The sequence below is a fragment of the Haliotis rubra genome, unplaced genomic scaffold, assembly GCF_003918875.1.
Source record: "Haliotis rubra isolate DU_JTF1 unplaced genomic scaffold, ASM391887v1 Scf413, whole genome shotgun sequence".
In the NCBI taxonomy this organism is placed as follows: Eukaryota; Metazoa; Mollusca; class Gastropoda; order Lepetellida; family Haliotidae; genus Haliotis; species Haliotis rubra.
In genome coordinates this window covers 492293-508485 of record NW_025767095.1, presented here as the reverse complement: position 1 = coordinate 508485, position 16193 = coordinate 492293, and the positions used below count along the sequence as shown (strand labels likewise).

Genomic DNA, 16193 nt, shown 5'->3' with positions numbered 1-16193 from the left:
AAACGTTTTGAATCATTCACTGGCTTGCAGTCGTGAATAAATCAAAACATTTAAAAATATTCAGTTGGAATATTCACCACCCACTCGTGTTGTAATCTGTATGTATTATATTTGTAAATACACAATGGCAACCTTGAGGCCACATACTCAGCCCACTTTTCACTCATGACATACTTCACTGAATTCAATTTCACACAAATTATTCAAACTGTTGAAAGTGAACTTTTAACACAGCAGATCTTTTGAAAATTGGATTGAAACACTTAACATCAATTTGATAAGAAGCATATTCGGGGCCATTCATAAAATGGTTTAGCTTCTTATAAATTCACCATCAGAAAATATATCAAAAGAGTATCCATATTTGATGAGAAAAGATATCAGCCAACAGTGTTGCAACCAAAGACCACTTAGATGCCCCACTACAAGTAAAGGCCATTAGTCAACAATACAGTGAATGTGCTGCCCAGGGCTGAATGGTACAATGTCCACCTCAACCACCCACTAGCGGCGTCTAGGCATGCAGTGCTATACTGAACAGTATGCCGACAACACACAGTTACAGACAGATATTTCATGTACTCTATAAAGGAAATCATTAATCTCTCTCTCTCTCTCTCTCTCTCTCTCTCTCTCTCTCTCTCTCTCTCTCTCTCTCTCTCTCTCTCTCTCTCTCTCTCTCTCTCTCTCTCTCTCTCTCTCTCTCTCTCTCTCTCTCTCTCTCTCTCTCTCTCCATCCATTGCACCAAATGTCAGTGGTGAAAAGGAAAATAAGTTTTAATTTGAGCATCATAACTTAATTTGAATGAATGTACTTTTGCGACACACTCTGCACTTTTCCAATTGTGTGTCTGTCAGTCCATGACAAACAGGTCAGGCCGATCGGCTTCACCAACAACCAGGTGGTGATGGCCATCCAATCCCCAGTCAGCTTGGACAGGAAGCCAGTTGTGGCAGCCAGATGGTTCCTCACAGGACCATACCTTCCTGAGTGCATCGACTCATATTGATATATCAACAATCACATGATAGACCGGTGGAAGCAAACAGCAGCTGATATATCTTGAATTAAACCTGGTGTATATCTTGATTCACATCAGGCATATATCTTGAATCACACCAGTTGTATATCTTGAATAATCTGGTGTACCTGTGCACCTGGATGGAGAGATGAGATGTGACAGATGGGGGTGACACAAGGCAGACACAGGTAGATGTAGACAGTTACAGGCTGAGGACGGCCCACCCATCAGGTTCCAGTCTTGTCATGGACAGGGGAGTCAGACTTGGGCTGCATCATATGGAATCCATGTTTCTGCCACAACTCGACAGCATCACTCACAAGCTTGTCACCACAGTCCTCAGGGATCTACATGGGATAAAACAAACATTGGATCCTTCCTTTCCTGAATCCACTGATCCATGCAGATCCCTTTCTTCCTACCTGAATCCACTGGGTCCACTGGTCCTTCCTGAGATCCATACTGAGTCCTTCCAGATCTCACTGCTGATCCTGGCTGAGATCCTTCCTGAGATCCTGGGCTTCTGGATCACTGCAGATCCTGCTGATCCTTCCACTGGTCTGTTCACTGCTGATCCACTGCTGGGATCCTGTGCCACTGCTCATCCACTGCTGGGATCCTTTTCCACTGGATCCTTCTCTGGGTCCTGATCCATACCAGATCCTTCCTGGGTCCCTGCCACTGCAGGTCCGGTCATACCACCACGGGATCCACGGTCCGGCTCCTTCCGGCTCAGATCCTTCCACTGCAGATCCACTGCAAGATCCTTTCCGGCTCCTGCTGATCCTGGGTCTGGGTCCGTTTCACTGGTCCACCGGATCCATACCGGATCCTTCCATCCACTGCTGATCCACGGGTCCTGGGTCCTTAATCCATCCTCCAGAGATAAGTCACCATATCTCCACATGACAACCCATCCTCCAGAGATAAGTTACCATATCTCACATGACAACCCATCCTTCAGTTATATAGTGACCATATCTCATGAAAACCCATCCTCCAGAGATAAGTCACCATATCTCACATGACAACCCATCCTTCAGTTATAAGTGACCATATCTCACATGTCAACCCATCCTCCAGAAATAAGTTACCATATCTCACATGAAAACATCCATCTTCAGGAGATAGTGACCATATCTCACATGATAAGTTACCATCCTTCATGACAGTTATAAGTGACCATATCTCACATGACAACCCATCCTCCAGAGATACATGACCATATCTCACATGAAAACCCATCTTCAGGAGATACGTGACCATATCTCACATGTCAACCCATCCTCCAGAGATACATGACCATATCTCACATGACAACCCATCCTCCAGAAATAAGTTACCATATCTCACATGAAAACCCATCTTCAGGAGATAAGTGACCATATCTCACATGAAAACCCATCCTTCAGTTATAAGTGACCATATCTCACATGACAACCCATCCTCCAGAGATACATGACCATATCTCACATGAAAACCCATCCTCCAGAGATACGTGACCATATCTCACATGACAACCCATCCTCCAGAGATACATGACCATATCTCACATGACAACCCATCTTCAGGAGATAAGTGACCATATCTCACATGAAAACCCATCCTTCAGTTATAAGTGACCATATCTCACATGACAACCCATCCTCCAGAGATACATGACCATATCTCACATGAAAACCCATCTTCAGGAGATAAGTGACCATATCTCACATGTCAACCCATCCTCCAGAGACACGTGACCATATCTCACATGACAACCCATCCTCCAGAGATACATGACCATATCTCACATGACAACCCATCCTCCAGAGATACGTGACCATATCTCACATGACAACACATCTTCAGGAGATACATGACCATATCTCACATGAAAACCCATCCTCCAGAGAAAAGTTACCATATCTCACATGAAAACCCATCTTCAGGAGATACATGACCATATCTCACATGAAAACCCATCCTCCAGAGATACGTGACCATATCTCACATGACAACACATCTTCAGGAGATACATGACCATATCTCACATGACAACCCATCCTTCAGTTATAAGTGACCATATCTCACATGTCAACCCATCCTCCAGAAATAAGTTACCATATCTCACATGAAAACCCATCTTCTGGAGATAAGTGACCATATCTCACATGACAACCCATCCTTCAGTTATAAGTGACCATATCTCACATGACAACCCATACTTCCAGAGATAAGTGACCATATCTCACATGAAAACCCATCCTCCAGAGATAAGTGACCATATCTCACATGACAACCCATCCTCCAGAGATAAGTTACCATATCTCACATGACAACCCATCCTTCAGTTATTAGTGACCATATCTCACATGAAAACCCATCCTCCAGAGATAAGTTACCATATCTCACATGACAACCCATCCTTCAGAGATAAGTGACCATATCTCACATGTCAACCCATCCTCCAGAGATAAGTTACCATATCTCACATGAAAACCCATCCTCCAGAGATAAGTGACCATATCTCACATGAAAACCCATCCTTCAGTTATAAGTGACCATATCTCACATGACAACCCATCCTCCAGAGATACATGACCATATCTCACATGACAACCCATCTTCAGGAGATACGTGACCATATCTCACATGACAACCCATCCTCCAGAGATACATGACCATATCTCACATGACAACCCATCCTCCAGAGATAAGTTACCATATCTCACATGAAAACCCATCTTCAGGAGATAAGTGACCATATCTCACATGACAACCCATCCTTCAGTTATAAGTGACCATATCTCACATGACAACCCATCCTCCAGAGATACATGACCATATCTCACATGACAACCCATCCTCCAGAGATACGTGACCATATCTCACATGACAACCCATCCTCCAGAGATACATGACCATATCTCACATGAAAACCCATCTTCAGAGATAAGTGACCATATCTCACATGTCAACCCATCCTCCAGAGATACATGACCATATCTCACATGACAACCCATCCTCCAGAGATAAGTTACCATATCTCACATGAAAACCCATCCTCCAGAGATACGTGACCATATCTCACATGACAACCCATCCTCCAGAGATACATGACCATATCTCACATGACAACCCATCCTCCAGAGATACATGACCATATCTCACATGTCAACCCATCCTCCAGAGATAAGTTACCATATCTCACATGACAACCCATCCTCCAGAGATACGTGACCATATCTCACATGACAACCCATCCTCCAGAGATACATGACCATATCTCACATGACAACCTACCTTCCGGAGATGTTGACCACTCTCACATGACAATGGTAGGAAATAATTTAGGAAACGTAGCAGATACAACAATGGTGTATGGTCTTAGAATCATTTACAGACATATTGATCTGAAAAAGTATTATTTTATTGTTTATTGACCTGTTTACACAAGAGTAGCAATGTTGTGGTGCATATATGAAACAAAACACAAGATTACTGATACTCCATTAAATTCCATTCAGTACTCTAAATATACTCTTAAGGTTTTCCAGTACTCCAACGTTGAAAATATAAAGAGTACGTACTCCTGATCTTGAAAAATTATCTGGAGCCCTGTATATCAATATCTCAAAGGGTAATTTATCGTTCTCATACGTGACCATATCGCACATAACAACATGACAACGTACCTTCCTAAGATAGGCGACCATTTCATCTGTAGTGTTCATACTCAGAAGAGGTCGTCTGAAGGTGAGGAAAATGGCGACTGCTACAAACACCAGGATCGATGGGGATCCCCCCAGCACCTTGTCCCACACCCTGTAGACAGAGACGTTGCTATGTTACCTCACACACAACACTGCCCAGCACCTTGTCCCACACCCTGTAGACAGAGACGTTGCTATGTTACCTCACACACAACACTGCCCAGCACCTTGTCCCACACCCTGTAGACAGAGACGTGGCTATGTTACCTCACACACAACACTGACCAGCACCTTGTCCCACACCCTAGACAGAGACGTTGCTATGTTACCTCACACACAACACTGGCCAAAACCTGTTGTTGCTATGTTACCTCACACACAACACTGACCAGAACCTTGTCCCACACCCTGTAGACAGAGACGTTGCTATGTTACCTCACACACAACACTGACCAGCACCTTGTCCCACACCCTGTAGACAGAGACGTGGCTATGTTACCTCACACACAACACTGACCAGCACCTTGTCCCACACCCTGTAGACAGAGACGTTGCTATGTTACCTCACACACAACACTGACCAGCACCTTGTCCCACACCCTGTAGACAGAGACGTTGCTATGTTACCTCACACACAACACTGACCAGCACCTTGTCCCACACCCTGTAGACAGAGACGTTGCTATGTTACCTCACACACAACACTGCCCAGCACCTTGTCCCACACCCTGTAGACAGAGACGTTGCTATGTTACCTCACACACAACACTGACCAGCACCTTGTCCCACACCCTGTAGACAGAGACGTTGCTATGTTACCTCCTCAACACACAACACTGAGGCCTATGTTACCTCACACACAACACACAGAACATTGTCCCACACCCTGTAGACAGAGACGCTATGCTATGTTACTACCTCACACACAACACTGCCCAGCACCTTGTCCCACACCCTGTAGACAGAGACGTTGCTATGTTACCTCACACACAACACTGACCAGCACCTTGTCCCACACCCCCTGTAGACAGAGACGTTGCTATGTTACCTCACATACAACACTGACCAGCACCTTGTCCCACACCCTGTAGACAGAGACGTTAGACAGAGACGCTATGTTACCTCACACACAACACTGACCAGCACCTTGTCCCACACCCTGTAGACAGAGACGCGTTGCTATGTTACCTCACACACAACACTGACCAGCACCTTGTCCCACACCCTGTAGACAGAGACGTGGCTATGTTACCTCACACACAACACTGACCAGCACCTTGTCCCACACCCTGTAGACAGAGACGTGGCTATGTTACCTCACACACAACACTGACCAGCACCTTGTCCCACACCCTGTAGACAGAGACGTTGCTATGTTACCTCACACACAACACTGACCAGCACCTTGTCCCACACCCTGTAGACAGAGACGTGGCTATGTTACCTCACACACAACACTGCCCAGCACCTTGTCCCACACCCTGTAGACAGAGACGTGGCTATGTTACCTCACACACAACACTGACCAGCACCTTGTCCCACACCCTGTAGACAGAGACGTTGCTATGTTACCTCACACACAACACTGACCAGCACCTTGTACCACACCCTGTAGACAGAGACGTTGCTATGCTATGTCCCACACCCTGTAGACAGAGACGTTGCTATGTTACCTCACACAACACTGCCCAGCACGTTGTCCCACACCCTGTAGACCTTATGTTACCACACAACACTGCCCAGCACCTTGTCCCACAGTGGACAGAGGCGTGGCTATGTTACCTCACACACAACACTGCCTCAGCACCTTGTCCCACACCCTGTAGACAGAGCACCTTGACGCTATGTTATGTTCTCACACAACACTGACCAGCACCTTGTCCCACACCCTGTAGACAGAGACGTGGCTATGTTACCTCACACACAACACTGCCCAGCACCTTGTCCCACACCCTGTAGACAGAGACGTGGCTATGTTACCTCACACACAACACTGACCAGCACCTTGCACCTTGTCCCACACCCTGTAGACAGAGACGTGGCTATGTTACCTCACACACAACACTGACCAGAACCTTGTCCCACACCCTGTAGACAGAGACGTGGCTATGTTACCTCACACACAACACTGACCAGCACCTTGTCCCACACCCTGTAGACAGAGACGTGGCTATGTTACCTCACACACAACACTGACCAGCACCTTGTCCCACACCCTGTAGACAGTTACCTCTCACACAACACTGTCCAGCACCTGTCCCACACCCTGTAGACTATGTTACCTCTCACAACACTGACCAGCACCTTGTCCCACACCCTGTAGACAGAGACGTGGCTATGTTACCTCACACACAACACTGCCCAGCACCTTGTAGACAGAGACGTGGCTATGTTACCTCACACACAACACTGACCAGCACCTTGTCCCACACCCTGTAGACAGAGACGTTGCTATGTTACCTCACACACAACACTGACCAACCTTGTCCACACCCCTGTAGACAGAGGGCGTTGCTATGTTACCTCTCACACAACACTGACCAGAACCTTGTCCCACACCCTGTAGACAGAGACGCGTTGCTATGTTACCTCACACACAACACTGCCCAGCACCTTGTCCCACACCCTGTAGACAGACGTTGCTATGTTACCTCACACACAACACTGCCCAGCACCTTGTACCTCTCACACAACACTGCCCAGACAGAGAGCGTGGCTATGTTACCTCACACACAACACTGACCAGCACCTTGTACCACACCCTGTAGACAGAGACGTTGCTATGTTACCTCACACACAACACTGACCAGCACCTTGTCCCACACCCTGTAGACAGAGACGTTGCTATGTTACCTCACACACAACACTGACCAGCACCTTGTCCCACACCCTGTAGACAGAGACGTTGGCTATGTTACCTCACACACAACACTGCCCAGCACCTTGTCCCACACCCTGTAGACAGAGACGTTGCTATGTTACCTCACACACAACACTGACCAGCACCTTGTCCCACACCCTGTAGACAGAGATGGCTATGTTACCTCACACACAACACTGCCCAGCACCTTGTCCACACCCTGTAGACAGAGACGCTGGCTATGTTACCTCACACACAACACTTGCCCAGCACCTTGTCCCACACCCTGTAGACAGAGGCGTGGCTATGTTACCTCACACACAACACTGACCAGCACCTTGTCCCACACCCTGTAGACAGAGACGTGGCTATGTTACCTCACACACAACACTGACCAGCACCTTGTCCCACACCCTGTAGACAGAGACGCTTGGCTATGTTACCTCACACACAACACTGCCCAGCACCTTGTCCCACACCCTGTAGACAGAGGCGTTGCTATGTTACCTCACACACACACACTGCCCAGCACCTTGTCCCACACCCTGTAGACAGAGACGTTGCTATGTTACCTCACACACAACACTGCCCAGCACCTTGTCCCACACCCTGTAGACAGAGACGTGGCTATGTTACCTCACACACAACACTGACCAGAACCTTGTCCCACACCCTGTAGACAGAGCGTGGCTATGTTACCTCACACACAACACTGCCCAGCACCTTGTCCCACACCCTGTAGACAGAGACGTGGCTATGTTACCTCACACACAACACTGCCCAGCACCTTGTCCCACACCCTGTAGACAGAGACGTTGCTATGTTACCTCACACACAACACTGACCAGCACCTTGTCCCACACCCTGTAGACAGAGACGCGTGGCTATGTTACCTCACACACAACACTGCCCAGCACCTTGTCCCACACCCTGTAGACAGAGACGTTGCTATGTTACCTCACACACAACACTGCCCAGCACCTTGTCCCACACCCTGTAGACAGAGACGTTGCTATGTTACCTCACACACAACACTGACCAGCACCTTGTCCCACACCCTGTAGACAGAGACGTGGCTATGTTACCTCACACACAACACTGCCCAGCACCTTGTCCCACACCCTGTAGACAGAGACGTTGCTATGTTACCTCACACACAACACTGACCAGCACCTTGTCCCACACCCTGTAGACAGAGACGTTGCTATGTTACCTCACACACAACACTGCCCAGCACCTTGTCCCACACCCTGTAGACAGACAGAGGCGTTGCTATTACCTCCTCACACACAACACCTGCCCAGCACCTTGTACCTCACACACACCCTGTAGACAGAGGCGTTGCTATGTTACCTCACACACAACACTGACCAGCACCTTGTCCCACACCCTGTAGACAGAGACGTTGCTATGTTACCTCACACACAACACTGACCAGCACCTTGTCCCACACCCTGTAGACAGAGACGTTGCTATGTTACCTCACACACAACACTGCCCAGCACCTTGTCCCACACCCTGTAGACAGAGACGCTATGTTACCTCACACACAACACTGACCAGCACCTTGTCCCACCCTGTAACACTGCCCAGCTATGTTACCTCACACACACACTGACCAGCACCTTGTCCCACACCCTGTAGACAGAGACGTTGCTATGTTACCTCACACACAACACTGACCAGCACCTTGTCCCACACCCTGTAGACAGAGGCGTGGCTATGTTACCTCACACACAACACTGACCAGCACCTTGTCCCACACCCTGTAGACAGAGGCGTGGCTATGTTACCTCACACACAACACTGACCAGCACCTTGTCCCACACCCTGTAGACAGAGACGCTTGCTATGTTACCTCACACACAACACTGCCCAGCACCTTGTCCCACACCCTGTAGACAGAGGCGTTGCTATGTTACCTCACACACAACACTGCCCAGCACCTTGTCCCACACCCTGTAGACAGAGACGCGTGGCTATGTTACCTCACACACAACACTGACCAGCACCTTGTCCCACACCCTGTAGACAGAGACGTGGCTATGTTACCTCACACACACACAACACTGCCCAGCACCTTGTCCCACACCCTGTAGACAGAGACGTGGCTATGTTACCTCACACACAACACTGCCCAGCACCTTGTCCCACACCCTGTAGACAGAGACGCGTTGCTATGTTACCTCACACACAACACTGTCCCAGCACCTTGTACCACACCCTGTAGACTGTAGAGAGACGTGGCTATGTTACCTCACACACAACACTGACCAGCACCTTGTCCCACACCCTGTAGACAGAGACTGCCCAGCGTTGCTATGTTACCTCACACACAACACTGCCCAGCACCTTGTCCCACACCCTGTAGACAGAGGCGTTGCTATGTTACCTCACACACAACACTGACCAGCACCTTGTCCCACACCCTGTAGACAGAGACGTTGCTATGTTACCTCACACACAACACTGACCAGCACCTTGTCCCACACCCTGTAGACAGAGACGTTGCTATGTTACCTCACACACAACACTGACCAGCACCTTGTCCCACACCCTGTAGACAGAGACGTTGCTATGTTACCTCACACACAACACTGACCAGAACCTTGTCCCACACCCTGTAGACAGAGACGTGGCTATGTTACCTCACATACAACACTGACCAGCACCTTGTCCCACACCCTGCAGACAGAGACGGCTGGCTATGTTACCTCACACACAACACTGACCAGCACCTTGTACCACACCCTGTAGACAGAGACGTTGCTATGTTACCTCACACACAACACTGCCCAGCACCTTGTCCCACACCCTGTAGACAGAGACGCTGCTATGTTACCTCACACACAACACTGTTATACGATGTAGAAAGCTGTTAGTGAACACTGATGCCAATAGTGCATCCATCTCACCACAGTAACATGGTGTTCTCTACAGGAATTACATAAGGTATTTACCTGAGACAAGGTGAGCATCTACCTGAGACAAGGTGAGCATTTATCTGAGACAAGGGTAGCATTTACCTGAGACAAGAAGTGTTGTGACATTAGACACGGTAAGTATTCACCAAAGACAAGGAATTTCTTCCAGAGACAAATGTTACCAATCAGTCAAGGCCTGTATGTACTTGTAAGGAGGTTAGTATTTACCTTTCAAATGAAATGTCCGGTAGAACACCTGCAAAACAGCACCTGAACCAGTCCATCAAAGGGAGAGAACTCAGTACGTTGTTCTCCTGCAGATGAAGGAGCAGCTTCTTGTCAACATCTTCCTTCTTCAGGCAGAGGACGGTCTTCTCCGGCTGGAGGAACAAGGAATCATTGTAATAAACAAGACTGTGTCAGACAGAGGGAATGATTGTAGAAAACAAAACTGTGTCAGACAGAGGGAATGATTGTAGAAAACAAAACTGTGTCAGACAGAGGATGGTTAATGCAGTGCTTAAAGTTTGTGACAAGAGGAATACACATGAACATGAAAGAGTAATAAAGTCAGTGACATATGCATCCTCGATAATCTCCAGGGTATACGTTACGATCACTCTCCACTATATAATCTCCAGGGTATACGTTACGATCACTCTCCACTATATAATCTCCAGGGTATACGTTACGATCACTCTCCACTATATAATCTCCAGGGTATACGTTACGATCACTCTCCCTATATATAATCTCCAGGGTATGCGTTCGTTACGATCACTCTCCACTATATAGTGATCGTAACGTATACCCTGGAGATTATCGAGGATGTGACATATGCTGCTGCACAAGAAGTTAACAAGCTCACCATGAGAGGAAGATTTTCGCTGAACTTGAGGAAGTATCTGTAGAAGCGGGATGTGATCCAGTATCTGTCGATGTCAGCATCAGCAACGTTACTAACAGCACCGGCCATCAACATGAACGCAACATATGCTGGATCTGAGTACTGCACAAAACATAGCTATCTCAGTGACACGGTTACCATGGTTACAACACATCATCAAAAAAAATCATGACAGCAAAACAAAATCAAACAAGTTGAAGCCAGGGAATGGCCTCAGATGGTTTCCAGACATAGTTGATCGAATGCTACAGTGTGACTTTAAAATGGATGGATGGATGGATGATAAATAATATAAATAAATAAATAAATAAATAAAATAAATAAATAAACAAACAAACAAACAAATAAATAAATTTCTCCTACTTTTGATGCATACCAGATTTTTTTCCTCAAATGGCAGGTTTCCTTCTTCTAAAAGATACAGTTTAAGAAAGACTTCTTCAGTGGGTGTGTCCTCGTTCACTCTGCGCAGCACCGTGAGACAGTGGAGTCCATCCTGGTACATGGCCCGGTGTTGCTGACTGACATATGTGTGGGACGGCTGGTGGGAGGGCAACACGCCTATAGACAACAAAACACTGACAATGTCTGAATAACAACATATAAACAATGCTTGAAATGGGGCTGGTGTACTGAGGCTCATCTCGACACTAAGTCAGCGGTAGGTAAAAATCTCCAAAAACAATTACCACAAAACAAAAGTCCCAGTCAGAATTGATATTCAAGTATTTTCAGCATACATACCAAATAAAAAGAAAGAAATGATTTAGAAGGTACGCCATGAAAAGAAGAACATGTTAGAATTGAGCTCCTTCAGTCAGCAATTTCAACAGAGACGTTCACATGGGCTTGTAATGCTAAAAACTGCCATCAAGGTATATACTGTCACAAATGGGGTCCTAGTACTATATATATCCTTTCATATAGTACTGTACCTTGATGAGGCTTTTTTTATATAGTACTAAGACCCTGTTAGTGACAGTGTAAACCATGATAGCAGTTTTTAGCATTACGAGCCCCTGTGACATATAAATTCATTTTGAGAGAATTTTATCAAAAAACATATAAGATTTTTAACTGCAAATGCAAATCCCATATTTCATTACATTTTGCATAAAAATGGCAGAGAAATTGCCACAAAATAATTTTTTTATATGCCTGACATAGTGGCCATATTGAAAAAAAGCCTCAAACCATTCAACATTAACCACAGTTTAATATTTAGGCAGATCACTGGTGGGTTTCATTGGTACTGTAGTATATATGATGAGTTTATGCTTGAACAACTTATGTTAAGGGGATCACTGTTGTCATAGGTTCAGTTGCTTTTTGGAACGAGTTTCCTACTTTAAACAAGTCGGTTTGTAGTGCACCCCATAGGCGGATCCAGACATTTTCAGGGGGGTCCGAACCCCTGAACCCTCCTTGGCTCCGCCAATGCAAAACATTAACTTCAATGTGGTCTTTAGTCATTTTCAAGAGAGGGGTTAAAACCCCTTCAACCCCCACCCACCACCCTCTGGATCCGCCACTGCACCCAGATGTAAAAAATCATTTCTTAATGTCATTTAGCACAGTGATAAAGAATAAAGAGAAGTTGTTATCCATAAAACGTGTCATGAACAGCAAGGATATTTTATATCAGTTCACTGCATGCAACTCTTCTGAGTATATACATGCACAACACATCAAACAGAATTGTAAAATATCATTATCAGATGAGTTTGCAGGGCTCCAGATAATTTTTCAACATCAGGAGACATCAGGAGAGTACTGAATGGAATTTAATGGAGTATCAGTAATCTTGTGTTTCATATATGCACCACAACATTGCTACTCTTGTGTAAACAGGTCAATGAACAATAAAACAATACCTTTTCAGATAAATACGTGTGTAAATGATTCTAAGACCGTACACCATTGCTGTTGTGCGTATCTGCTAAGTTTTCTAAATTATTTCCTATCGTGTCGTGCATATTTTTTATCCGTACATACGCCGATACGGCCCTTATCTGGAGCCCTGGTTTGTACATCTGGATACACCTTTCTCAACAAGATGTTTTCACGAAAACCACGATGGGCGATATTTTATCAATGAAGGAAAGGATATAAGGATAAAAATAAATGATGCATCACAAAAGCACAGATGTGTCGTGCAAGGCCTAAATAACACAAGGGTTATTCTTCAGGTAGCCGAGGGCTGCAATGAGGTCCTACATGTGGTCCGTTGGCAATGTAGGTTTTAACATTGTTGACTTTAACAAAGTATTTAACAAACTATAAATCGCTTGAAACTTTACCCAGGAGAATTTTCCAAACATAATGTCTGTATTTAGTGGGCACTGGAAATCGGAGACAAAACTGGGACAGTTTTTCCACATCCATCGGCTGCTCTTTCAACAAGATTTCAATGGATTTCTTTTCCTCAACAGCTCGAAATCCGCACTTGTCGTAATAACATGATCTAAAATTTCGTTCCTCCGTCATACTGGGAAATGTCAGTTCTTGTGTCGAGTTCAAACACAGTTGATCTGACAGTGCTGATCAACTTCGTGTGGCAGAAACTACCGGAAGTACAACGTAACTGGTTTCACACTTAATACGCGTATCTGGTTGTGCGCTATTACCAATATACGCTAGACAGGAGCCGAGTCAGTGCTTCAGTCGGTGCCTGGGTGCTGTTGTTCAAAACAACCTTAGCGCTAAGACTACCTTAAGTCTATGTTAAGGTATGGGAGTTACGGTCACCTTAGCGCTAAGATTGTTCATTAATTATTATAAGTGCCAAACTTCGGCGTGGTTTAATGCGGAAGGTGTCGTTTTTCGTCAAAATGAGGTGTTCAGCCCGGGTGTGGTTGCTTCAGGAGAACTCATGGTGTTTTTAATTTTGTTTCTAATCCAAAGTATAAGCATAACACGTTACATATGTCGTAACACTTTCACTTAATGGAAGAACGGGTGTTTTATAGGAAAGAAGTAAATATTTTGTCTAGTTACTATAGGGATCGTTCATGATTTATGGATGTGTGCGTGTGTGTGATGATGATGATGAATTTTATGGAGAAGCACGTACAATATGTGAATGACCCCCCCCCTATAATTTAAGTACAAAGTACACACACACACACACACACACACACAAACACAAACACAAACACAAACACACCTCCCTAGAACAAAATGGGTGACACGCACATCCCACTTACCCACCCCATAAAATCACTTAGGCATAAATTATGAACGGTCCCTTATAATTCACAGCTCAAATTCAAAACGATTTTCTTCACTGATTGAAATACCTCTTAATGCCGAAACAAATTCCAGTGTCTGAATATATTCTAAACTGATATCGCTACGAAAATAGATCGTACCAAAAACAAAGATTTAGAATTTATCTTCTTTGTTGGGAAATAAGAGGCTGGCCATATATGGATGTGTGGGGGATGGCGGGCTTGTTGAATCTAGAGCGAGTCATGACAAAATGTCAGTTCACAAAACATTTAACATTACTAAGGGACTTTCAATAGTATGGCGATGATATGTCGAAGGTTGAATGTTTTTACGAGTGCGTAACTTGAGCTTACATCACCCCTGACAATCCGGAACGGCCATCTTAATAGGTAACAAGGTTTACTAACACCCAAACGCCAGTTACGACACTTCCTCATGTCCACACCAGATTCCCACGGTCGTACGTACACTTACGGGCGCTGAACAAGCTGATCATACTTACGGGCGCTGTCCAAACTGATAACGTGTACTTACGGGCGCTGAACAAGCTGATCATACTTACGGGCGCTGTCCAAACTGATAACGTGTACTTACGGGAGCTGTACAAGCTGACCGTACTTACGGGCGCTGTCCAAACTGATAACGTGTACTTACGGGAGCTGTACAAGCTGACCGTACTTACGGGCGCTGTCCAAACTGATAACGTGTACTTACGGGCGCTTTACAAGCTGATCGTACTTACAGGCGCTGTACAAAGTGATCATGCTTAGAGGAGCTGAACAAGCTGATCGCGTATACTTACAAAAGCTGAACAAGCTGATCGTACTCACGGGCGCTGTCCAAACTGATAACGTATACTTACGGGCGCTGAAGAAGCTGATCGTACTTACGGCCCCTGTCCAAACTGATAACGTATACTTACGGGCGCTGTACAAGCTGATCGCGTATACTTACAAAAGCTGTACAAGCTGATCGTACTTACACGCGCTGTACAAACTGATCGTACTTACGGGCGCTGTACAAGATGATCACGAATACTTTCGGGCGCTGTACAAGCTGATCGTACTTACAGGAGCTAAACAAGCTGATCACCTATACTTACAGGAACTGAACAAGCTGATCGTACTTACAGGCACGGTACAAACTGATCGTACTTAGAGGAGCTGTACAAGCTGATCACGTATACATACAGGAGCTGTACAAACTGATCATACTTACGGGGGCTGTACAGGCTGATCATACTTACGGGGGCTGTACAAGCTGATCACGTATACATACAGGAGCTGTACAAGCTGATCATATTTACGGAGCTGTACAAGCTGATCGTACTCACGGGGGCTGTACAATGTTCCAGCTGTATGACGGCGGTGTATAAATACTCGAGTCTGGACCAGACAATCCAGTGACTGACATCATCAGCATCGATCTACGTAACTGGGATGCGATGACGTATGTCAACCCAGTCGGCGAGCCTGGACACCCGACCTCGTTAGTCGCCTTTACGACAAGCATGGGTTGCTGAAGACCAATTCTTACCCGGATGTTCACGGGTTT

General features: G+C 45.8%; 1 protein-coding gene across 1 annotated transcript; it reads right to left on the bottom strand.

The window, feature by feature from the left end:
* Positions 1-759: 759 nt before the first annotated feature.
* LOC124288173 (TBC1 domain family member 7-like) lies at positions 760-13980 on the bottom strand. The gene is made up of 6 exons (XM_046724755.1): positions 13709-13980; positions 11785-11969; positions 11370-11510; positions 10730-10881; positions 4700-4829; positions 760-1369 (listed from the first exon to the last, which is right to left on the bottom strand). Exons 1-6 carry the CDS (start codon positions 13893-13895, stop codon positions 1250-1252), a joined length of 915 nt encoding a protein of 304 aa, XP_046580711.1. The 5' UTR covers positions 13896-13980; the 3' UTR covers positions 760-1249.
* Between the last annotated feature and the right edge of the window lie 2213 nt (positions 13981-16193).